The sequence below is a fragment of the Anomaloglossus baeobatrachus genome, chromosome 1 (assembly GCF_048569485.1).
Source record: "Anomaloglossus baeobatrachus isolate aAnoBae1 chromosome 1, aAnoBae1.hap1, whole genome shotgun sequence".
NCBI classification, from domain to species: domain Eukaryota; kingdom Metazoa; phylum Chordata; class Amphibia; order Anura; family Aromobatidae; genus Anomaloglossus; species Anomaloglossus baeobatrachus.
This window is the reverse complement of record NC_134353.1, coordinates 522,441,454-522,468,696: the sequence shown is the minus strand read 5'-3', so window position 1 is coordinate 522,468,696 and position 27,243 is coordinate 522,441,454. Positions and strand designations below refer to the sequence as shown.

General features: G+C 40.7%; 1 protein-coding gene across 1 annotated transcript in view; it reads left to right on the top strand.

Moving 5' to 3' along the window:
- Positions 1-27,243, top strand: part of SVEP1 (sushi, von Willebrand factor type A, EGF and pentraxin domain containing 1) — a 570,842-nt gene that overhangs the window by 300,225 nt on the left and 243,374 nt on the right. Inside the window, exons 18-20 of the mRNA XM_075316174.1 lie at positions 4,435-4,596; positions 7,530-7,691; positions 16,419-16,510. Coding sequence (XP_075172289.1) covers positions 4,435-4,596; positions 7,530-7,691; positions 16,419-16,510 — 416 coding nt within the window. The remainder of the gene's footprint in view (positions 1-4,434; positions 4,597-7,529; positions 7,692-16,418; positions 16,511-27,243) is intronic.

Here is a 27,243-nt window from a genome sequence, read left to right as displayed (position 1 = left end):
TTGTGTTGTGAGTTGTTTTTCACCTTTTGGACACCTTTGAGGGTGTTTTCTAGGTGTTTTTATGTGTTTGTGAATGCCTGCCATTGTTTCCTATGCGGTTCGAGTTCGGTTCGTCGAACGTTCGACGAACCGAACTCGAATGAGACCTCCGTTCGACGAACCGACCTCGAGCCGAACCGGGACCGGTTCGCTCATCTCTACTCATGAGGGGTTACCACTGTTTAGGCACATTAGGGGCTTGGCAAATGCGACATGGCATCTGCTATCTATTTCAGCCAATTTTGTGTGGTCCAAAAGTTGAATGGTCCTCTTTCCCATCTGAGCCCTCCTGTCTACCCAAACAGTGGTTTTTGACTACATATGGGGTATCGGCACACCCAAAAAAAAAATTGCACAACAAATTTTATGTTGAATTTTCTTCTGTTACTCTTGTAAAAATAAAAAAAAGAATGGGGTTGAAACAACATTTTTAGGAGAAAAATATGATTTTTTTTTATTTTCATGGCTCACCTTTATAAAATTCTGTGAAGCACCTGACGGCAGAGCCATCGTAATGCATGGGCCAGATGGACACTTGCCCCTGCTAATCTGTGTATGTTAAACCATAACTAAACTTTACGACAACTTTACACTAAAAGAACAGTTTCTGTCATTTGCTTTCTTGCCTCTAGGGTTTTGCCATTTTATGAAGACAATCAGATTATTGAGTCAGCAAAAAATGGGAACTATTTAGGTATACTAGAGCTGCTAAGTGAATTTGATCCTTTCTTGGAAGACTGTCTCAAAAAGTATGCAAATCCTGGAAAATGGAAACTCATATTTATCTGCAAATATTTAAGAGCAATTTATTTTAATTTTGGGACAACTGGTTCTTTGTACTGTTCTGAAAGAAGTAAAAGAGTCAAAGTTTTATTCAATAAGTGTAAGTTCCACTCCAGACATCTCACACACAGATCAACTGACATTTAATGCATTTAAGGTCTGATATATTAGTCTTTGAGCCTGTGGAACGTTTCTTGATTTTGAACCTCATCTTTTCTCATGGAGCAAATTATCAAACAGACACTGTTGTGGATTTTCTTAATGAAAACTAAACTCAACAATCAAATATAGTATGTCTGGATGATATACTAGATTGCAGGCATGGATTTATCAACTTAATGAGTTTGCCATCTATGTCCCCTGTGCTGGACACAGCCTGAACTTTGTGGGAGTAAAAGTGTTGTCTACAGACTAAAATTCGTTTACTTTATTCAGTATCTGTATTCATTTTTTTGTTGGTTCTAATTATCGCTGGAATGTATTGAAATCATTCATCTTTAGGAAAAGATATTGTGGCTAAGTGTCTGACTCTCGATGGTCATCACATTTTGATGCTGTTCATTCTCTGTATGGGGGTCTCAAGAAAATTAAACATGCAATGGATTCTCTGTCAATTGACAATGAGCAGCAGGTGAATACAAGAACAAATTCAAAAGGATTGAGCGAAATAATAGAAAACCTGGAAACAATCTTTCTAACAATTATTTAGAATGACATGCTAGAAAGAAAGAATGAACAAAACAAGCAAGGGCCTGCAATAAAAGGAGGTTAACATCCTTGTTGCCACAAATCTTTAGTTTATGAAAACTTATCTTCAGGAAATATGAATTCAAAGCCATTGATGGGGGAAACGGGAACGGAACCCTAGTGTGCATCCTAGTAGATACAATAATCATGGATCAGGAGAAGAAAAGGTACCTCTCAGTAAAACTGAAAACTTTCCACCTTATTCTGGACACCCTAATCTTTGAACTGACAAATCGTGCAGAGGCTTAAGGCCGCTTTACACGCTGCGATCTCGCTATCGAGATCGCTAGCATGCGTACCCGCCCCCATCGGTTGTGCGTCACGGGCAAATCGCTGCCCATGGCGCACAACATCACTCGGACCCGTCACACTACTTACCAGCCTAGCGACGTCGCTGTGACCGGCGAACCAGCTCCTTTCTAAGGGAGCGGTTCATTTGGGATCACAGCGACATCACTAAGCGGCCGCCCAATCGAAGAGGAGGGGCGGATATGAGAGGGACCTAACATCCTGCCCACCTCCTTCCTTCCTTATTGCCGGTGGCCACAGATAAGGTGAGGTTCCTCGTTCCTGCGGTGTCACACATAGCCAACGAGGAACAACCTGCGTCCTGCAACAGCAACGATATTTGGGAATGGAGGACTGTCAACGAGCAACGATAATGTGAGTATTTTTGTTCGTTAGCAGTCGCTCGTACGTTTCACACGCAACGACGTCACTAACGATGTGCGTCACGAATTCCATGACCCCAATGACATCCGCATCCTGAGAATACCAGCCTTCAGCCGTGTGGCTTTACCGTGGCTTGTAGGTGACCGCACGCCATTTTTTTTAAATTATTTATTTATTTATTTTACTGCATGATACCCGGTGGGCGGGTAAAGCAGGGAATACGAGATTGAATAATGAGCGGCCGGCTTTTTCAAAAGAGGAGAAGCCGCCGGAGCAGTGTGAATGCCGTGGAGCGCTGCGCTGATGATCGGGGATCGGTGAGTATGAGAGAGGGGTGAAAGGAATAGACTGACATGGACAGAGAGAGAGAGAGACCAACAGAGAGAGAGACTGACCGACAGACCGACCGTCAGAGAGAGAATAGAGACAGATAGGGAGAGACCGACTGACAGAGATAGAGATTGACCGACATTGTGAGACCTCACTCATTTCCAGTGCTTTGTGACACATGCGATAAATGTATTTAGAAAAACGGATGTCACTAGGATGGTGTGAGTGCCGGTCCGTGTGACATCCTTTTTTTTCACGCTCCCATAGAGTTGCATTGGAGAGACTCGCATGAGAAACTCTTCAAATAGCAGCTTGCTGCGATTTTTTTTCTCAGTCCAATTTGGAGTGAGAAAAAAAATCGCAGATGAGAGCTGATTCATTGAATAACATGTGTCCGAGTGCAATGCAAGATTTTCTCGCATTGCACTACTGCGAGAAACTCGCAAGTGAGAAGCCGGCCTAAGTGAGTATATAGACAACATTGCAGGGGCTCAAAGGTACTGTTTGCTGAGGTAACACATTTCCCTGCCTTTTTTTATCAAAGGAGCAAGTGTTACAGCCACATTTCCACCCCCCTGAACTCATCATAAATCAAGTAAGTGGTATAAGGAGCTCCAGTAGCCACAGGAAAAATTTTTTAACACATCTAATTTTAGAACATATTAATATTCCAAGATCTAATGCTTAAAATATACTTTTTTGATGGGTCAATCCCTGATCCCTGATTGCTGATAAAAAAAATAGATGAATGCAGAGAATGGCCATCAATGATAATGTATTGCTTGATCAATGGAGAATGTAACTGTTTGAATTGTCAACTCTTTTTAGGCTACATCAGTGATTTGTCTTTATTGTAAAACATAGTACATTTTTCATGAGTGTTTTGGAGACAAATTTCATCAGTGTTTGGTCAGTGTCATTGTATTCCAATAGTGATTCATTATTGATTTTCTCATATACAAAAATATAAAGAAATAGACTCGTATCAAAACCAGAAAAAATATAATGATTTTTTTCGCTGACATACGGTCTGCAAAGATACACAGACATGTGAATAAACCTAAACACAGCATAATGGGTATGTTACATGTGTTCAAGCTGTGAAAAGAATGGATAGGACATGTACTTGATTCACGGCTGTCTGTATGAGGCCTTAAAGTATAAGAGACACAGGATACCCCTGATTTTGAGTTTGTTGGGGGTTCCTGTAAATCAAACTTCACAACAGCACATTTAGCAATTAAGGGCAATGTCTAGTGTCATACACAGACAATTTGTTTCTTAAATCCCATGAAAACATGGCATGCTTACCAGCGATGCATATACTAGGCACTTCTGATATATCCTATCCCATAGTGAAACAAAGATACCAGTATGATGAAGTATGCTGACTTTTGGCAGATCATTTAAAAATTGTCAGGGTCGACTAGATTTTGCATTAATTCAATGTATAAGCATCCATGTTAGCCTATAATAGGTGGAGAAATTATTGTGCGCAGAATTTCACTGATTGTTTCTTTCAACCACCTGCTAATACAATGATCCTTGAAAGTTTAATGCTTCATAATTTTGCATATTTTTGCATAAATTTGACTCAAAACTATATCACATTTTCATGTATCTACTTAGAAGACTTGATATGAAAATCTGATTCAGTTTTGGATCACATTTATGTAAAAAATACAAAAAGGTTCACAAAGTTTAAAGCACTACTGTATAGGGTACAATGTACAGAAAAGATTGTGAATGCCCAAAAACTACACACTGTTCCTCCATAAAATAACAAATACCAAATTCATTACAATGAAAACTGTATAAAGGTAGACAGTGTTCTGTAAAGTTTGTATGTTTTTTTAAATTCAGCTCAGTGCAAACCGGGAACATATTCCTCAAATGGTCTGGAAACCTGTGAGTCATGTCCACACAGTACTTACCAACCAGTGATGGGAGCGAAGTTCTGCATCTCCTGCCCAAAGGAAATGTCAACAGTGAAAAGAGGATCAGTGGACATCACAGAATGTGGAGGTTTGTCACAAATAATAACATATCAATATAGTGATACTTAAATGGATAAATACTGTAAGTGTTATATAGTGTACTCAAAGAAAATACAAAAAACATAAAAAAAAACATAAACAAATCGACTGCATTATGTAAGGCCTTTTTCACATATCAGTGATTCTGGTACGTCTGTGACAGTTTTTATATGTACCAGAATCACAGACATACATAGACCCATTAAAATCAATGGGTCTGCGCACACATCAGTGATTTTTCACTGACCATGTTACTATACGGCATACACGTGTGTCCGTGTTTCCACATGAAGACAAAATCATTGCTTTCTGGCATCACTGATGTCCTATGCACCACACTATGGTGTGACCTGTTAAACACGTATCAGAAAAAATGTATCTTTGAAATTAAAAGCTTTTTATACTCACCTTCTCCTGCGACACTGTGTTTGGCCACTGCTGGCTGCTGCTTCCTAGCCGGCTAATTACTCTCATGAATATGCACTGCACAGCCTACCCGAAAGTAGCAGCAGTGGTGATACAGCAGTGGCTGGAAACAGCAGAGCCAGAGATTCAGCACCACGGACAGCAGGGGCGGGGACAGGTGAGTTTGGAGTACCTGATCTCCATGTGTTATCACGGATCACAGATCATGGATAGCACATGGAGGACACATGTGTGCCGTGAATCACGGCACATGGAGGTACATATGCGCATTTAACACGTTAGTGAAAAACGTCTGTGTTTTTTACTAACATGTGAAACAATAGGGTAAAGAGTTGCACACCAGTCACAATGTATAGGGGAATAATGAAAAGCAGAACTGCTATGGGAATACTAGACTGAAAAATACAATGGACTATCTGAAAAAAGTGAAAAACATGAAAATGATATTTGCATAACTGCTATGAATAATAGGAATTTCATTATTCCATTATACATTGTGACTGGTGTGCAACTCTTTATCCTATTGTTTAGTTGCATATTTTTGAGTCTTACACCTTGCTCACACCATTTGGTGTTCCAGACGTATATTCTTTAATTAACATGTGAAACAGGCCTAAGAGAGTATACTAAGTCAAATTTGCAGAGTAGTTAATGATAGACATTTTTACTAGTGTCTAGAGATGAGTGGACCCAAACATTAAAGTTTGGTGTTCTTACCGAACACAGACTTTACAAAAAAATTGGTGTTCGGGCTCAGAGTTTGGATTCTTTAGATATGCAAACCACTTGATCAAGCACCACTGTGCTCATGTACGCTTGGCGCTCAGCCCAGTGCCCCCTTGGGGTGAAAGCAGCGTTATTGGATATAGTGTGTACAAAAAAAAATGAAATGACTCGGCCTCCCTTCTTCAGAAGTGCTTTGTTTATGGTTGACTGTATGTGGGCGGAGACCCAATCTGCCCAATCAGTGATTTCCAATGAGGTTCAGGTCATGTTTGGGACCAGAACAGAACATTAGATAAAGTCCAGTTGAACCCGCCAAACTGAACTTCCATGAGTCTGCTCATCTCTATTAGTGTCTTTAAATCAAACACATGCAGTATCAACATCTCCATTACTGCTGTGCTTCACACATTCATGAAATATGGACCTTGCTTGGATCACAAAATCCAGGCCAACTGGTGGGTCTCCAGTTTTAAGAAAGCTGTTTTATATATGCCTATGTATCCGCTCAGGTCACCAGACATGCCAGACACACGAATTCAGCCTTAGAAAAAGCATTCTTTTAGCCAAATGAATAACTGATGCTATACCAATTACTAGTATGCTTTTATAAAGCCTGCTTTATACGTTGCAATTTCGCATATGATTTCGTATGCGATTTGCAACGCCCCCATCGTATGTGTGGCACGTTCAATTTATTGAACGTGCCGCACATACAAGTAACCCCCGTCACACATACTTACCCGTCCATACGATCTCGCTGTGGGTGGCGAACGTCCACTTCCTGGAGTGGGAGGGACGTTCGGCGTCACATCGACGTCACACGGCAGCCGACCAATAGAAGTGTAGGGGCGGAGCTGAGCGGGACATAAACATCCCGCCCACCTCCTTCCTTCCACATTGTGGGCCGGGAGCCACAGGACGCTGGTAAGATCTGTTCATCGTTCCCGGGTTGTCACACACTGCGATGTGTGCTACCCCGGGTACGATGAACAATCTGACATGCAATTCTAGAGACAGGTATGATGTGTATGCGATGAATGTTTTAACGTTCAATTGCAATCGCACGTACCTGTCACATACTGCAATGTACTTACAATGCCGGATGTGCGTCACTTACGACGTGACCCCGCCGACATATTGTAAGATACATTGCAGCGTGTAAAGCAGGCTTAAGGTCAAAGGAGCTATTAATGGAAAAAAAAAAATATGACATATCTTTACCATCAGTCACATTCTTATGGAGGAGATGACAAATGTGTGAACAGAGCTTTATTAGCGTGTAGTATTAAATAGGGATTCCCATATCTCATGTGACAGCAGCTTACAAAGTTTCTTCTTGATTAGTGGAGATCTAAATGAGATGACCTCCTGAACAAATGAAGGGGCTAGTACAATGCGATGACTGCTTCAAAATATTGTACTTTAGTTATGTTAATTGTGATCTATATATCTGTGTATCTAATATTTACATTAATAACTTACCAACCTCAAGAGCGAGTAGTGACTTTTTAGAAGTTATAAATTGTATAAATTAGCAGTTATATATTTTTAACTATATTATTATTCAAAATAACTCTCTTAAAAATAAAAAAAAAATAACAAAATGTAATAAAAATATAAACATGTTTTGGTGTCTTTTCGGTCTACATGTAAATTATAGCAGCTGTCATTCTGATTTTTGGGATTTATTTAATGTTATATATAAGCTTTGTTAGCAAATGGTTCCAAGTTTTAAGCAATTCATTTGAACATCCTGTATTTACATTTAAGTTCCCTGCCACGCCGGTGAGTTTTCACGATCTGGACTGGTGCCATGCTTTCCTTGTCCAAGGGACTACTATCAGCCGGAACCGGGGAAATCTTATTGCCTGTCATGTCCATTTTACGGAACGACGACTATGACTGGAGCCAGGTCGATAACAGACTGTTCAAGTAAGCTGCCTTTTGTGCTCATTGGCATTCTGAGTCAGTATTAGAAGAGCTTGTTAAGCTGTTTTCTATGGAACTGAGGAATACACATGGCATATAATTCTGCTACAAAAGATACCAGCTCTTGCAATATATTTTAATACATGGTAAATATATTAGTAAAAAATATATGTATACTTTTTTATATAGCAGGAACATATTCAGAGAGGATACATGTACAAACAAAATCAGACCCATTTTTCTGCTTCAATATCGCAGAACTTGGTAGAAATGGTCATGTCGGTTATGGCACAAAATTGTTTAATTGTGAATGAGGTCTAAGCAGCTAGTTCAAAACGTAGATGCACATAAACAAAAAGTATTGGCACAATTTCATACTTGGATACAATGTCTTGAATCACTATTCGGAGACATAGTCCCTCTAGATTTCTGTGACGTATAGTGTTATCATAAGAACTTACATTGAAATCACCATCCACATTAATAATTTATATATATATATATATATATATATATATATATATATTGTGAGGTAGCAGCGTTGCTTGGGAAAAAACGTGAGGCAGTGAGGCAGCAGCGTGTTCACACCAACAGTCTATTTATTGTTGCAGCATAAATAGATCCAATTTCCCACTGTCAAAGTCTCTTCCGGATCACAGCCGGTGCGTATAGACAAATTCTTTGCATCAAAAAGTCTTGTTACCTTAGGACCCCGTTAACCGCAGGGATCTGTGTAAGGTTCTCCTAGGCTCACACTCTTGGCCTGTGTTCACTCCACACAGAGCCAGCCCAGCTCACACGGCATGTGTTAGCTTCACCAAGCCTGGCTCTCAACTGAGACACACCCTGCTGTGCTCTGCATGATTTTAAATGAAAATGCCGGACATGAGGATTGCTACAAAACCTGGACTGGGAGGAGGGATCTGTCTCCCTGTTACCCTTTGTGCTATACTCCCAGTAATAGCTATAGCAAACTCAAAGGGTTTCCAGACACATTCTGGGGGACACATAGCAGTCTTCAAATATTACCCCTGTCACTGCCTCACAATATATATATATATATATATATATATATATATATATATATATATATATATATAGTACAGATCAAAAGTTTGGAGTTTGGACACACCTTCTCATTCAAAGAGTTTTCTTTATTTTCATGACTCAAAGTTGTCGACTCACATTGAAGGCATCAAAACTACGAATTAACACATGTGGAGTGAAGTACTTAACAAAAAAGTGTGAAACAACTGAAAATATGTCTTATATTCTAGGTTCTTCAAAGTAGCCACCTTTTGCTTTGATTACTGCTTTACACACTCTTGACATTCTCTTGATGAGCATCAAGAGGTAGTCACCGGAAATGGTTTTCACTTCACAGGTGTGCCCTATAAAGATTAATAAGTGGGATTTCTTGCCGTATAAATGGGGTTGGGATTATCAGTTGTGTTGTGCAGAAGTCTGGTGGATACACAGCTGATAGTCCTACTGAATAGACTGTTAGAATTTGTATTATGGCAAGAAAAAAGCAGCTAAGTAAAGAAAAACGAGTGGCCATCATTACTTTAAGAAATGAAGGTCAGAGAGTCTGAAAAATTGGGAAAACTTTGAAAGTGTCCCCAAGTGCAGTGTAACGGGGGCTGTCCGATAATAAGGGAATGGAAGGCTATCCAACAGTCAGGGTCCACCGTGCAGAGCTCTGCTGCAGAGTACGGCAGAGGATAGGGGAAACCTGTACCACCAAAGCAGTACTGACACTGTTACGTCACAGTGTCACCAAGGCCAATAACGGCGTATGCTCTTTAAGTCACAGCGACTACCTCTTAGCATAACATAGGAGTGGAAATGCAAAAGAGTGAGGAATACAACATAAAAGTGCAAAGAAGTCTCACACTCTGTGAGCGTGAAAGCACCTGTCTCAGTTAACAGTCACAGAGACTAAGTGTAGTGTGTGCAATATGGCACCTACCTATGTCCGCTCCACTTGTGGTGCAAGGATACGGACAGCAGCAATGCTGCTAGCTTGAAACTCCTGCCTATGACCGCTCCCCTAGTGTGAGAGGATATGGACTGCTGCAGGAGGCAGCGTAGTGGAGCGTTACCCTAGAAAGCAACGACCACCTGACCTACCTATGTCCGCTCCACTAAGGTGCGAAGACAAGGACAACAGTACGACTGAAAGGTACAGGAGCACTACCCTACCGATAGCGCTCACCTCAGAGTAGAACCACAAGGCCCAGTCAGACCATGTGCAGCAAGCACCTGCCTATGTCCACTCCACTAAGGTGCGAGGATACGGACCACAGCATAAGCTGCAAGGTACAAGAGCATTACCCTACCGATAACGCTCACCTAGATAGACAATAGGTGCCGCAAGGGACATGCACAGAGTGTCTACTCCTATGCAGGAACCAAGAGGACTGAGCGCCGAGCAGCGTGCGTCAGGGTCTTATATAGACTCTGTGCCTCATCCAAGATGGAGGACACCAGCCAATCCGCTGCGAGAATCGTCAGCAATGATGTCACGCTGGCCTATCACAGAGCAAAGCGTCTTAAGCACATGACCAGCGGCCAATCGGCTTAGAATGTGTCAGAGACATGTGACCTCGTGTCAGCGATGATGTCACCCGCACATGTGCAGTGGCTCCAAGATAGGACTTAGTCTCCAGCGCTTGCACATGCTCAGTAGCATGGAATCAGAACATAGTCTCCAGCGCCACACAGACCTGGGACCAAGATATAGCATAGCCAGACCACAGCAAAGGATAAGGAGACACGCAGATCCCCAGAAAAGGGAACCGTAACATGCAGTGGAGAAAAACATCAAATGCTACAAAGAAACTGCCTCACATGAGGACGGCCTCAGAAAAGGAAGATCAAGAGTCACCCCTGCTGCGGAGGATAAGTTTATCTGAGTCACCAGCCTCAGAAATCGCAGGTTAACAGCAGCTTAGATTAGAGACCAGGTCAATGCCACACGGGAGTTCTAGCAGCAGACACATCTATAGAACAACTGTTAAGAGGAGACTTTGTGCAGCAGGCCTTCATGGTAAAATAGCTGCTAGGAAACCACTGCTAAGGACAGACAACAAGCAGAAGAGACTTGTTTGGGCTAAAGAACAAAAGAAATGGCCATTAGACCAGTGGAAATTTGTGCTTTGGTCTAATGAGTCCAAATTTAAGATCTTTGGATCCAACCACCGTGTCTTTGTGCGACGCAGAAAAGGTGAATGGATGGACTCAACATACCTAGTTCCCACCGTGAAGCATGGAGGAGGAGCTGTGATGGTGTGGGGGTGCTTTGCTGGTGACACTGTTGGGGATTTATTCAAAACTGAAGGCCTACTGAACCAGCATGGCTACCAAAGCATCTTGCAGCAGCATGCTATTCCATCTGCTTTGCGTTTAGTTGGACCATCATTTATTTTTCAACAGGACAATGACCCCAAACACACCTCCAGGCTGTGTAAGGGCTATTTGACTAAGAAGGAGAGTGATGGGGTGCTATGCCAGACGACCTGCCCTTCACAGTCACCAGACCTGAACCTAGTCGAGATGGTTTGGGGTGAGCTGGACTGCAGCGTGAAGGCAAAAGGGCCAACAAGTGCTAAGCATCTCTGGGAACTGCTTCAAGACTGTTGGAAGACCATTTCCGGTGACTACCTCTTGAAGCTCATCAAGAGAATGCTAGGAGTGTGCAAAGCAGTAATCAAAGTAAAAGGTGGCTACTTTGAAAAACCTAGAATATAAGACATATTCTCATTTGTTTCACACTTTTGTGTTAAGTATTTCATTCTACATGTGTTAATTCATAGTTTTGATGCCTTCAATGTGAATCTACAATTTTCAAAGTCATGAAAATAAAGAAAACTCTTTGAATGAAAAGGTGTGTCCAAACTTTTGGTCTGTACTGTGTGTGTGTGTGTGTGTGTGTGTATATATATATATATATATATATATATATATATAATATATAAAAATATATATATATATAAATGTGTATATACTGTACATACAGATTTTTATAGGGGTTGGGGTGATTATAAACTAAACACAATTTACAAGGTTAGTTAATACAGATGGGAGGGACTATATTATACTTTGTCAGCTTGATTACATGTGCTATGGTACATTTCACATTTCACATAGGGTAGCTGAGGCGAAAGGGATAGTAAAATACCACTGGGGATCTACAGTGATCTAAAGATTAATGGTTACTATCTCTGGTGATCTAGTGCGATGACGAGGTTAAAGCTGACATCCCATATCCATAGTGGTCCAAAATAGTTATTGAATAGGGTTTTCCCTGGAGTAAGATAGTGATCACCTGTATTTAGTCATCAGTATGATATTAATGGGGGTCTGACACTTGGCAACCATGCTCAACTGCTGAAATCAACTTTGGCAGGTGCTGAATGTAACATGCGGAGTGGAACACCACAGCCATGTACACAGTTCAGTCACCACTGATTAGTACTGCAGTTTATCTCCAGATCACTTGAATTCTCTATTCTTTAATAGATCGCAATGTCTTGAAAAATATGGTGTCACCAGGTCAAAGAAAGTTGATTAATGAGTCACAAAATAGAATATCTTATTTTCAGCTTGGTCCAAATGCTGTAATGATTGTTTTCCGTTTTTTTTTTATTTGAAAATGATTACTACAGGTCAATTAGAAGCAAAGAGTATGCATTCAGAAATTAATATGATTGTATGGACGATGTTCACATGTCAACACAGCCTTACATATTATCTCTACTTCATGGGCTTATCAATTGTGCCTATCCAATAGAAACAACCATTTTGATGTCCTAAAAAAACAACAACTGGCAGCAGCAAAAAATTCCATTGCAAACATTATTATAAGGAATCTGTCATCAGGTTTGTGCTACTTCATCTGAGAGCAGCATAATGTAGGGAAAGAGACCCTGATTCTAACAGTGTATCACTTAGATTATTGTGTGCAGCAGTTGTGACAAAATCAGAGTTTTTAGATTTAGCAGAGCTCTGTAAGCTAACCCCACCCAGACCGCAACTTTGTGAGCTGCTTATTCAAAAAAGAAGGCATGGTCAGACAAGGGCTCACATGCCATGTAGTCCAGGCAGTGATAATCACCTGGTGATAAAGCCTTTATTGTAAGTAAAGAACAGCACACAGACTAATGAGAAAAGCCAGCTTTACACGCTACAATATATCTTACGATATGTCGGCGGGGTCACGCCGTAAGTGACGCACATCCGGCATCGTAAGGTACATTGTAGTGTGTGACAGGTATGTGCGATTGCGATTGAACGGTAAAACGTTCATTGCATACACGTCGTTCATTCCTCATGAATTGAACGTGCAGTTGTGCAATGTTCCCGAGGCAGCACACATCGCAGTGTGTGACACTCCAGGAACATTGAACAGATCTTACCTGCGTCCCGCGGCTCCAGCCGGCAATGCAGAAGGAAAGAGGTGGGCGGCCGCGTGACGTCGATGTGACGCCGAACGTCCCTCTAACTCCAGGAAGTGGACGTTCGCCGCCCACATCGAGGTCATATGGAAAGGTAAGTACGTGTGACGGGGGTTAATCGTTTGTGCGGCACGTTCAACAAATTGAACGTGCCCCACATACGATGCGGGCGTTGCAAATTACATACGATATCGTATGTGAAATTGCAACGTGTAAAGCAGGCATAACACATCACTGAAATCTGTATTTTAGTGCCTATCTCCTGCTGTCTTCAGATTAAATAGCAAAAACCTGCTGCCAGATTCCCTTTAAGCTCTGCATGCGAAACCAATCTGTTATATATGTATCAAAATCTAGGGACAATAAACCTGTAACTCTTTGGCTATGGCTAAGATCACACACTAAAAAGTCATCCAATTTTCATGTAGAAAAAAAAATATTTTTATACAGCAGCAGTAAATAAAATTTACAAAAGACCCATTTCCTATGTCACACATCAGTTTTTTTCCATCAGGCACAATCCGGAAAAAAAACGGGTAAAACGGATCCAGCACCGGATCCGTTTTATCCCCATTGATTTGTATTAGCGCCGGATTGTGTCTGATGGCCTTGCGTTGCATCTGGCTTTTGCCGGATCCGTCATAATTGCCTAAAGCGGCTGCCGGAGGGAACGTATCTTGTAACTTTTTTTGTCCGGCAAAAAAACCGCATCGCGCCAGATCCGGCGTGATACGACGTGTTTTACAATGGAAGCCTATGGACGCCGATCCGGCGTAATGCGGTAAAAAATGGATGCGGCCGCCGAATCCAGTTTTGTAAACTGAGCATGCTCCAATGTATTGAAAAAAACGGATCCAGCAAAAAAAAAAAAAAAACGGACGAAAAGGATGCAAAAACGGATGCGCCGGATCCGTTTTTTGACGGATCCGGTATATTGGAACCGTCATAAAAAAGGATCAGGCACATCAGTTTTTGCATATTCTGCGCCGGATCCGTTGCATCAGGCACACGTCAGATTGTGCCTGATGCCAAAAACTGATGTGTGAAATTAGCCTTAAAGAATTGCAATTTATGTGTAAAAATCGGATGCCATATGGTTGATCTGTATGGGATCCGATTTTTATGTGCACTCCTACACTTGAATAGGCAAATCTCAACTAAAATATGGCAAAGACTAGTGCATGTTGTGATTTTTTTTCTTCATGTGATATTTGGTCCATTAAAAAAGGTGATTTGAACAGTGCTATAGAATAACATGGGTCCAGAGATGTCAGTTTCTTTTCACGGATAACATCCAGACATTTTTTAACAAGATGAGGTTGTCAATTTAAGATGACTATTTCCAAGTTATTGATCTTATAAAGAAAATACTGTTGATAGTGGGGTATAAAAATAGTTTTCCAAGAAATTAGTGAAAAGGTAGGAAATATTCACATAAGCTATAGCAACTTATAAAGAGCAAGGAACAAAATTTCATGTAAATTAGGGAAGAACATCATTAAAAAGGTATGAGCAAATCTCTACCTTCCTCAAGACTCAGTTATAGTATTCCGTTTCATCTAAGAAATTGCAAGCAGAGTGTTGTATGTGAGTGATGATTCATTATATTATATTCACATATTTTTTTGATTACTTATATATATCTAACATCATTACATACAGAACTATTGGCCAAAAGCAAACAGACATCTTGTATAGATAATGAAAACATGTAACAATGTATAGGCTCCCAATGCTTTTCTAGCGAGCTTGCTTCGCTTATTAAAAAAAATGTCTCAGAGGAAATCTAATTTATATGTATAAATACATGCGTGGTCAATATAAAGGACTGGCACATGACTTATTTCTTCCAAAAACAATACTAAGGACCAGGAGGCACTCACTGCGAGTGGAAGAAAAGTGATTCCTGCAGCTAAATAGGAAAGGGTTCTTTACAGTTAGAGCAGTCAGACTGTGGAATGCCCTACCAAAAGAGGTAGTAATGGCAGACACTATAACAGCTGTTAAAAAAGGGCTGGATGATTTCCTCAGTACACACAACATTGTTGGTTCTAAGTGACTTAGGCGGGCTTTACACGTTGCGACATCGCTACCGATATATCGTCGGGGTCACGTCGTTAGTGACGCACATCGCAATGTGTAAATCCTAGGTGCGACGATGAATGAGCGCAAAAGCGTAAAAAAATCGATGATCTGTGTCATGTCGTTCATTTCCATAATGTCGTTACTGCTGCACATACGATGTTGTTTGTCGTTCCTGCAGCACCACACATCGCTGTGTGGGAAACTGCAGTAACGACAAACATCTCCTTACCTGCGTCCACCGGCAATGCGGAAGGAAAGAGGTGGGCGGGATGTTACGGCCCGCTCATCTCCACCCCTCCGCTTCTATTCGCCGGCCGCTTAGTGACGTTGCGGTGACGTCGCTGTGACGCCGAACGCATCTCCCCCTTGAAGGAGGGATTGTTCGGCGGTAACAGCGACGTCACCGACCAGGTATGTGCATGTGAAGCTGCCGTAGCGATAATGTTCGCTATGGCAGCAATCACCAGATATCGCATGTATGACGGGGGCGGATGCTATTGCGCTCGACATCGGTTTCAATTGCTAGCGATGTCGCAACGTGTAAAGCCCGCCTTAGGGACAAAATGTAGAACTGGTGGAGGAAGGTTGAACTAGATGGACCTAGATCTTTTTTCAATCTATGTTGGTTTAATGTGCCATGATTACAGCTTATATTTAATAAATGCACTGACCTAATATTAATGCATGCAGACACAATGCTACCATATATGATTAGACTATACAATTAAAGATAGAACTATGGCAGTGACCAGAGATGATTCTATGTTTGCTACAATGGAAGAGAATGCTTTTCACATACCATATCTTTTTATAGCTGTGGAAAGTGGCTATTCAGTGCAGAGGAATCATGCTTTTCATTGTTTATTATTTGCTTTTATTATAGTTATTAAAGCAGTGAATGACATAACTGGTGGGAGATAACAATATGGCTGCCAGCGCTCCGCAGGCACGCAGAAATGTGCAGCACCCTGGGTTAAGGGTTTTGGCTATTAACTATGTGTTTCCAGAAGAAAGCTATATGTAAACAGAATGTGGCAAAAGAGCCAACTGGCAATAATATAGCCATTTAGCGAACAGCACCCTTTTTCCAAAGCTAAAAAGGGAGAGTTGGTATTTGCTTTAATCACAGATGTTGTAACTAATCACAAGATTGATAACATGTGTTTCTCATAATGTTATTTTGTAGGTTTTGGCTCCAGCTTCTCGGCAGCAGAGGAAAGCGTAATGATTCCCATTTCTCCACCAAATGTCAACAGCAAATACAAAGTCAGCAGTCAGGCAAGGATACGATTTGTTTCATTTTGCTGCCTCTAATGGCCTAGCCATAAAGTCAGATAAAGGAAGTGTATTGAATACATTAGCAAAGCTAAGCAACTAATGCATAACGTTAATGTAAGTGTAACCTCTTTACCTGAATCAATGCTTTAATATTAAAGTCAAAGTCTCCAGATTTAATTCCAGTGATAAGTAGTGCAGAGCTCAATAAAACAATAGAATACGGCCTCACGGAGAATGCCTTCAGACACATTCTACATGATGTATATACACTATATGTGACAAGAAGCAATAACCTGGCAAAGCAAAGTACAATTCCGTAAGATTGAAATATAAACAATGCACTAACACAAAACATAATACACAAATATGTTCTGCATGCATTTAAAAGAACCATTTATCCCCTAGCACAAACATTAACCATTACAACTATATCTGGCTGAGGGCTTTCACCCACATTGTATTCTGTGGTACTTTAAAGACATTTTTTACCATTTTGACCTTGATGACCTATAATAATAATATTTGTTAGGATAGTTCATCAATATCAGATTAGTGGAGGACCAACATCCGGCCAGCCCACCTATTTGCTGTTTAGTTGCTTTCAGTGTACAGAGTGAAACACTACCTACTCTAACACCACCGCTGCCATATTCTGCAGATCATAGAGAAATAGAAGCTGTTCTGCAGCCTCGATTCATTGTGATGGAACAGAGATGTTCTTATACAAATAGGAGCTGATCTGCAGTACTGAGAATGGAGAACGACAAAGGAGAGTACAGCAGTAATCAAAGTAAAAGGAGTCACTTTGAAGAATTAAAAGTTTAGCACATATTTTGTTACTTGTTTATTTACTCATATGGGCAAAGTGCAGCCCATGGACCACATATGGCTCTTTAAAAATTGAGATACTTAGCACATAAAATTGGCCAGATTTTATGTGAGCCCAACAGCCAGCGGCGAGGCAACCTCATTTTTGTTGGGTACCTATAAAACTAATGCCTCTCTTTGGGTTAAAAAAAAACCCCTACAATTTATGAGAGGACAGGAACCTGCAAATGGAGAATTAAAATTGCCTGAGACTGAAGAGCAGGAATGCTCAATCCGAAGACATCACCCTGTAATCCAAGAAAAAGACTGATGACACATGCCATTGTTCTAATGTGAAGAGATGCAAACTGAATATGAAACGTAGTAACAAAAAAGAGACTGCTGCACACTGCAGTGCTAAGATATGTGGAACAATGAATATGGGAATATAGACATGCATTACTGCTAAGAAAAAACATGTAAAAATTGAGATACTTAGCACACAAAATTAGTCAGATTTTATGTGAGCCCAACAGCCAGTGGAAAGGCGACCTCATTTGTGTTGGGTACCTATCAAACTAATGCCTCTCTTTTGGTTAAAAAACTCCTACAAGTTATGTCTACATTCCCATATTCATTGTTCTACACATCTTAGCCCTGCAGTGTGCAACTGTCTCCTTTTTGTTACTATGTTTCATATTCAGATTGCACCTGTTCACATTAGAAAGATGGGATGTGCCATCAGTCTTTTTCTTAGATCACATATGGTTCTCTGTCTGTTCCAATCCAGCCAACAGACCAAGACAGCCGAAAGGCTGAAAACAATGGCCTGCTCCATGACCTCCCATACATGTGTTCCAATGTCACAGCTATGATGCAGATAACAGTGAATATGGTGATGGAAGATGGAGCCACTGGCTCCTTCTTCCACAAATAACTGTAGTCAACTGAGACATCAGACGTAATGATGTTACTTCATCATGTCTGTTATGCGGAGAGTCAGTGCATTGAAGACTCAAGTAGAACTCAAGTTAAAATTGGATCGAGGGGAGTATGTATTTTTTTTTCTATGTGCATGAGATATATAGCTTTATATAGGGGGCTTTGTAAAGGCTAATACTGTATACAAGAGGGCTATGTGGGGGCTCATATTATGTATAAGAGGGCAATGTGGAGGCTCATACTGTATATACTGTCTATAAGAGACTGTGTGAGAGTTCACTGTATATGAGGGGTCTCTCAGCATACTTAATTCTGTTCAATTAAGTAATATAAATTATAATTAATATTAGGAAAAAATAATTTCAGCTTATTGGTTTAGCCCTCCATGAAAGTCATAGACTCTCATATGGTCCCTCTGCAAAAATTAATTGCAAACCCCTGATATAAAGAGTGTGCTGTACATGGGAGAAATTGCATAATACTTTACAGGGTACTTTCTTCTTACTAGCCATGGTGAAAAGGAAACCTTTAGCGCTAAATCTACTTATTCTAACAAAAGTAATTTTTCATTTTCATCAAGCACAATAGTAAAGAAATAGGTGAAACAAAAATGGGGCAAATTACTCATTATGCCTCTAAATTAATTATTTGAAAGATGTAGTTTCTGAAATGGGGTCACTTTTGAGGAATTTCCGCTATTCTAGCACCTCAAAGTATATATACATCCACAATCTATTCCAGACAAATTTGCACTCTATCAGATAGTGCTCCTCCAAATCTATGAAATCCTGTGTGCCCAATAATAGATTCTGCCCACATTGTGGTATTTCTGCATTAAGTTGAAATTCTATAACACATTTTTAGCAGCATTTTATCCAGATATATTTTGTGAAAATGAAAAATTTGAGGCTAAAGCATTTTACTTAATTCCTGTGAAGACTTTGAAGGCATTAACAAACTACCTGAACTACCTGTGGTTTTCAATATTTCAGGGGGTGCAATTTTTAAATTAGTACCATTTTTGACGATTTTCTGATATATAAGTGACACACCGTTTATGTCAAATCAAAACTAAATGGGTCTATTAAAGAATACATTTTATAAAACGTCATACTGCAGGTGTAATGTTGGTACTGGAAACCAAATTTTGTCCAATAGGACAAACAGTTTAAAAACAGTCGTCAAGAACCCAATTTTTGAAGTACCGTATTTTTCGGACTATAAGACGCACTTTTTTTCCCCCAAATGTTGGGGGAAAGTGGGGGGTGCATCTTATGGTCTGAATGTGGCTGCGGGGAATGAGGGTGCTGCAGTGTAGCGGGTCATCAGGGGCACGAGCAGGCTGTAGCAGCGCTTGCCGTGAACACGTGGGCCCGCTCATTACATATGCATGCCCATCCTCCCGCTCATCTCTCAGCGCTGAAGCTGGCGCTGACAGGTGGGTGGGGTGATGTGCAGGGAGGTGCGCGCATAATTAACAGCCGGCCGTGATAACCCTGGCAACTACAGCCTGGAGTGATCATGTGTGGCTGTATTCACTGCTCCCCGTGCATCATTATCAGCACGGGGTGCAGAGAATCAGTACACTCACACGTTACCGTGTGTGGAGCCGTCCCCCTGCAGCATCGCGATGTCTTCCTGTATGTGCCGGTCAGCTGATCTGTCTAGGCAGCGGTGAGCACAGCGATAACGTCATCACTGTGCGCGCCGCTAGTGTCCACACAGATCAGCTGACCGACACAGACAGGAAGACATCGCGATGCTGCAGACAACGGTAACGGCTCCACTCAGCGGAGCTGCAGCTGAGAAAGAGGAAAATGATCGGTGCTGCAGGGAGTGAGGGAAGGTGAGTATAAACATTTATTTTTTTTCTGTGCCATAGGATACAGGCCATATACCAGGATGGGGGTATTTTATGAGCAGGATGGGGGTATATGAGCAGGATGGGGGTATATGAGCAGGATGGGGTATATGAGCAGGATGGAGGGTATATAGCAGGATGGGGGTATATGAGCAGGATGGGGGTATATGAGCAGGATGGATGGGGGTATATGAGCAGGATGGATGGGGGTATATGAGCAGGATGGATGGGGGTATATGAGCAGGTTGGGGTTATATGAGCAGTATGGATGGGGGTATATGAGCAGGATGGATGGGTGTATATGAGCAGGATGGGGGGTATATAGCAGGATGGATGGGGGTATATGAGCAGGATGGGGGTATATGAGCAGGATGAGGGTATATGAGCAGGATGGATGGGGGTATATGAGCAGTATGGGGGTATATGAGCAGGATCATATACAAGGCAGGAGGATCGTTGCCAAAATGGGGTACCTTAGTAGAGAATTTGGGGACATTACCCCCATAATAGTGTCAACAGCAGATCCTTGCACCATAACAGTGTGTCATGACCACATTTTTTCGTTAAAATTTTATTTTCCTATTTTCCTCCTCTAAAACCAGGGTGGGTCTTATGGTCAGGTGCGTCTTACAGTCTGAAAAATACGGTATTTTGTAGTTTTTAAATTTTTTTTAATCTTTCCTTCATCCATTTTCTTGTCAGAGAGATGATGCACTACACAGTCATATGTGGTATTCATTCTCTGTGACATGTAATGAAAATAATATTAACTCTTAGCACATAACAAAGCAAAAACTGTACAAAACTTTTCACATTGAAACTTTTCACATTTTCACATTAATTTACTATATATTAGATTTTATGACAGGGTATTGATCCAGGGAACTAGTCTGATTGCCGGATGTGGAGTCAGGAAGGACATTTTTTCCCCATTGGAACTTGTTTGCCACATTGGGGGTTTTTTTGCCTTCCTCTGGATCAACATGTTAGGCTACAGGTTGAACTAGATGGACTTAGAGTCTCCCTTCAACCTTAAAAACTATGATACTATGATGATACTATGAAGTTGAGTAAAGATTCCTATCTGTTGTCTAGCATCCACTTGGGTAGTCCACAGCTGCCGGACCACAGCACATGAAACTTCTATATTCTAACATACTCTGGCGCCCTTCTGATTAGTAGGCTTTGGAATGGCATTATGTATCATCGCAATGCACGCATGATATTACACCAGGCTGATCAGAAGATCAGCTTGTAGGTGAGTTGCGATGGCTATGAAGTACCAACAGTTAATTTTTTTTTTACATTATTTTATATTCTGTTTTCAGTGGTTCCAACAAGAGCTGAAGATGTTGGTTGAGACTATTCCTAAAATATTTACTTACATACTAAACATCTACAGGAATCTGAAAAAGGGTTAGTCTTCATTCTATACATGATACATTCAGTAATGTTTCTCACAGTTGCCAACACCATTAAGAAGCTGCCAAACGAAATACAACCTTCCCAAGTATTTTGGATAACATGTGCATGCTACGAAGGAGAAGCCTAATAAAAATTATTTTCTCACACATGTTGTGAATAACTTGGCCGGGGAATGTTCTGAAGGAAATTTTAGATGTTTTACAATACTCTTAATTAAGAGTATATCTGGATACGGTAGAGTGGTCCTGAGTGACATCTGAAACTATATGCAGTATTATGGTTCGAGTTATGGAAAATTTCATGTCCCAAATTCACCCTCTAATCTTCCATTCCACAGCTGAAGATTGTATGGCAAATGTTTCAATGTTCAACTATTAAGGCTCACTTAGACGTCTTAATTAGAGATGATCGAGTACCAAAATATTCAGAATCGCTATTCTCATATACTCATAACGAGTACTTTGTAATACTCACGTTTTTGTTCCAAATAGCCAGTACTATTCAAGTCAATGTGGATTGCGAGTAATTTTCTGCTGGACCCAAAATAGAGGTCTGGGGGCCTGAGGAAAAGGCTGAAATGGATGGGAAAATGATGAAACTGAATGGGGAGAGCCTGGTGAATATGCCTGCATGCATTTCTGACTCACATATGGCTTCTGGGAATAAGGATGTCACAGTATTACGCCACTTATTCTCTCTCTGTCTCTCTCTCTCTCCAAGCAACTCATACTCACCGATCATCGGCACGGTGCGGCTGTCACACTACTCCTGCAGCCTCTCATTCTTCTTCCCTTCCCACTCATTAGGTGCATATATATGAACTGCACCCGCTCATTAGGCTCCACATATTCATTGCTTCTCCCAACCACCGGCATCTGTGATTGGTTGCAGTCAGACCCTCCTCCATGCTGAGTGGCAATTGTCTGACTGCAACCAATCACAGACATCATTGGGCGGGTCTATATCATGCAGTAAAATAAATAATTTAAAAAGAAAACGGTTCCCCCAATTTTGATACCAAGCCAAGATAAAGCCCCACAGCTGGGGGCTGGTATTCTCAGACTGGGGATGCTTATGGCTATTAGGCTCTCCCCGGCCTAAAAATATCAGCCCGCAGCCACCCAGAATTGCTGCATCCATTAGATGTGACAGTCCCGGCACTTTATCCAGCTCTTCCTGATTGCTCTGGTGCAATGAAAATCAGGGTAAGGAGGGATTTAATGGCAACCCACAGCAGCTACTAAGTCCTAGATTAAACCGATTAATGCCAAGGGAGTAAGATGGTGTGTAATTAACTAACACCAAATAATTCAATACTCCTCAAAAATTCATAGGAAGGCTATAATGTAAGTACAAAAAACGATTCATAGAAAATAGCCAAAACGATATGTAGTAAAATAGATATTTCTTTATTAACAATATATTAAAAACAAATAAATATGCAAGGAAATGGTGAAAATAGGAGGGCCTAAAAACACAGTACTGAATGCCAATAGTAGTAAAATGTAATTTCAATTAAAGTGCATTGGGTGCAAATACATATATAGGGCCACCAGATGGCAGAGTGGAGAAAATTAAATGGATGGGGACAGGCGAAAAAAGATCACCATGAATATCTGTGCAAAATTTGCAAATAATAAAGTGCATATAATTGACAAATATAATAACAAAGCACAGAAGGTGCTATAAGAGATCAGTAATGAAATACATTAAAGTGATCAGTCATGGTGATGAATATCAGCATGCACCCACCCACAAAAAAACTCCAGCATGCTATTGGGGATATTATCCTTCATTAATAAATTAAGTGAACAACATAATATTGTAAAAAACAAGCACCAAAATTGCAACCAGAATTAGATAGAAGCAAATATACCTGAGGCCATCAGCAAAACTGTGTGCAGGCCACATCCGACCCTACACGTGTTTTGGCGTACCTTCCTCAGGGCATGTGTGGGGAAAACAGCTGGTACGGACATTATAAAGAGAAGCCTTGACCAATCAAATTGCAGGAAAGTTCCCACCGGGATATGCTATAGAGCGCATGCGCAAGGTGATTTCAGGGGAAGCGCCACCTGAAATTCTACAAATTGTATATGTGTGTATATATATATATATATATATATATATATATATATATATATACATAAGTCGGTGATAGTGACATGCCAAGCACTATAAGAAAACCACATGTGATCACATATATATAAACATGTGTGTAAGTGCACATGATTGGAAAAAGGTAAGCTACAAAGAAAAATAATAAGTTTAAAATCAATAAAGACCATACCAAATCACCCCAACATTAATTGATTGATTTTAACCTTATTATTTTTCTTTGTAGCTTACCTTTTTCCAATCATTGTTGGGACTTTTGTGCGGTTGCCGATTTCTTCCATCTGGTGTTGTGTGGACACCTTTTGTACAGAACAGAAAAGATCTATATTGAAGATTGTAATAATAAAATGTCTTTAACAATATTTGTATATATGTGCTTTTATGTAATATATTTATATATTATACATATATGTATCTTTATATTTATATATATATATATATATATATATATATATATATATATTATATAAATATAAATATATTTATATCATATTATTATATTATATTATAAATATAAATGATATATATATTATATATATATATTTATTTATATATTTTATATTTATATATTATACTTATATATTATACATGTCCATGTCCTTATTTTCTATTTTTCACAAGTTTTATCACTTGTCCTTTCATATCCCCTTTTTTTATTTTTTTTTTATTTTATTCATTTTTATTTTGACATATCTATGTGTACTTACACACATGTTTATATATATATATATGTGATCACATTGTCACTATCACTGACTTATGTATATATACATATACAATTTGTAGAAGTTTGTTTTGTTTATGTTTTTTTCACATATTCACTATTTTTATTCTTCATGTGTGCTTTATATATATAAATGCACCGTATTATAGTATAACTGCTCTATTTATTTATTCATGTATATGTGCATGGTATGAGCGATCTTGACTCTAAGAGCCTTTCTCTATTATATGTACTGCTTATATATTATTCCCATACACTTCTCCCCGGCTTACCTTGCCTTTCAGTTCCATTAAATGCTGTTTCCAGGATGTGCGCATGTGGGGATGGTACGGGGGCGTGTCATGGCCGGGGGCGTCTCCATTCAGGGCAGACTGGGTCACGTGATCGGCTCGCGTCCACGTGACTTATCACATGGGGGAGCCGCTCGCGTCACTCGTCTTATTCCGGATGACGTCTCTGACCAGGTGGCGCTTCCCCTGACATCACCTCACGCATGCGCCCTATAGCATATCCCGGTGGGAACTTCAACTTTCCCGCAATTTGATTGGTCAAAGCTTCTCTTTAGAATGTCCATACCAGCTGTTTTCCCCACACATTCCCTGATGAAGGTACGCTGAAACACGTGTAGGGTCGGATGTGGCCTACACACAGTTTTGCTGATGGCCTCAGGTATATTTGCTTCTATCTAATTCTGGTTGCAATTTTGGTGCTTGTTTTTTACAATATTATGTTGTTCACTTAATCTATTAATGAAGGATAATATCCCCAATAGCATGCTGGAGTTTTTTTGTGGGTGGGTGCATGCTGATATTCATCACCATGACTGATCACTTTAATGTATTTCATTACTGATCTCTTATAGCACCTTCTGTGCTTTGTTATTATATTTGTCCATTAGAGATACATATGCACTTTATTATTTGCAAATTTTGCACAGATATTCATGGTGATCTTTTTTCGCCTGTGCCCATCCATTTAATTTTCTCCACTCTTCCATCAGGTGGCCCTATATATGTATTTGCACCCAATGCACTTTAATTGAAATTACATTTTACTACTATTGGCATTCAGTACTGTGTTTTTAGGCTCTCCTATTTTCACCATTTCCTTGCATATTTATTTGTTTGTTTGTTTTTAATATATTGTTAATAAAGAAATAAAATATTTTACTACATATCGTTTTAGCTATTTTCTATGAATTGGTTTAAGTCCTAGATTAGTCATGGCCGCCGTCTATGCGACACCCTCCATCGTTAATCTGTAAGTGAAAGTAAATAAACACAAACACCCCAAAAATCCTTTATTTGGAACAAAATAGAAAAAGCACCCTCTTTCACCACTTTATTAACCCCCAAAGACCCCTGCTGATCCGAAGTAATCCACACGAGGTCCCACAGCGATTCAGCTCTGCTACATCCCTGTCCTGTCACAGTGAGCGTCATAGAGCATGACTGACTGCTATGACTGAAGACAGAGCTGCGTGATCAGAATGAACTTGGGTGAACCTCTGACACCACAGCTGCGGGACCTGCAGTACGGCGTGTGTCGTGGCAGAGATATCACGAGTTCACCCGTGTTCATTCTGAGTGGTGCATGATCAGAGTGAACTCGGCTGAACCCCTGATGTCACAGCTGCAGACCCCACAGGAAGGCGTGTGTCACAGCAGTGACATCACGGGTTCACCCACGTTCATTCTGAGTGATGTGCAATCAGAATGAACTCGGCAGAACTCCTAATGTCACTGCTGCGGGCCCCACAGGATGGCATGTGTCACTGCAGTGACATCATGGGTTCACCGACATTCATTCTGAATGATGCGCAATCAGAATGAACTCGGCTGAACCCCTGACATCACAGCTGCGGACCCCCAGGACGGCATGTGTCGTGACAGTGACGTCACAGGTTTACTGGCGTTTATTCCGAGTGACATGCTTTCAGATTGCGTGGCTCACTTCAGTTGTGGCTTGAAGCTCATAGCGGGCAGTCTTGTTCTATGATACTCGCTGTGAGCATCAGATGTAGCAGTGCTGGAAGTGGGACCTCGTGTGGATTACGACGGACCTGGAGGGGTGTGCAGGAGGTTAATAAAGGGGTGAAAGAGGGTGCTTTTTGTCTTTTATTTCAAATAAAGGATATTTGAGGTGTTTGTGTATATTTACTTTCACTTCCAGATTAGTGATGAGGGTATGTCTCATAGATGCCTGCCATGACTAATCTAGGACTTAATGGCAGCTATTGGCTGCCATTAGCTCCTTATTTCCCCAATTGTCACTGCACCAGGGCAATTGGTAAGAGCTAGGTAAAGTGCCGGGACTGTGGCATCTAATGGATGTGGCAATTGCGGGCAGCTGCTGGCTGATATTTTTAGACTGGGGAGAGTCAAATAACCATAGATCTCCCCAATCTTAGAATACCAGCCCCCAGCTGTGAGTCTTTTATATTGGCTGGGTATCAAAATTGGGGGGGGGGGAAAATGCATCGTTTTTTAAAAAATATTTATTTATCTACTTTATTATACGATATAGACCCACCGGCGTTCTGTGATTGGTTGCAGTCAGACAGCTGCCACTCAGTGTGGAGGCAGGTGTGACTGCAACCAATCACAGACACCGGTGGTTGGGTGAAGCAGTGAATATGTATGAGCCTAATGAGTGGGTGCAGTGAATATGTATGAGCCTAATGAGCGGGTAGGGAAGAAAAATGAGAGGCCACGGGAACAGTGTGACAGCCGTGCTGTGCCGGTGATCAGTCAGTATGAAGTACTGAAAGAAAGAGACAGAGGGACAGAGAGAGGATTAATTTATCATGGAACAATGTGGGTGACCCCATGACGTTGCGCAGCTAGCCAATCACAG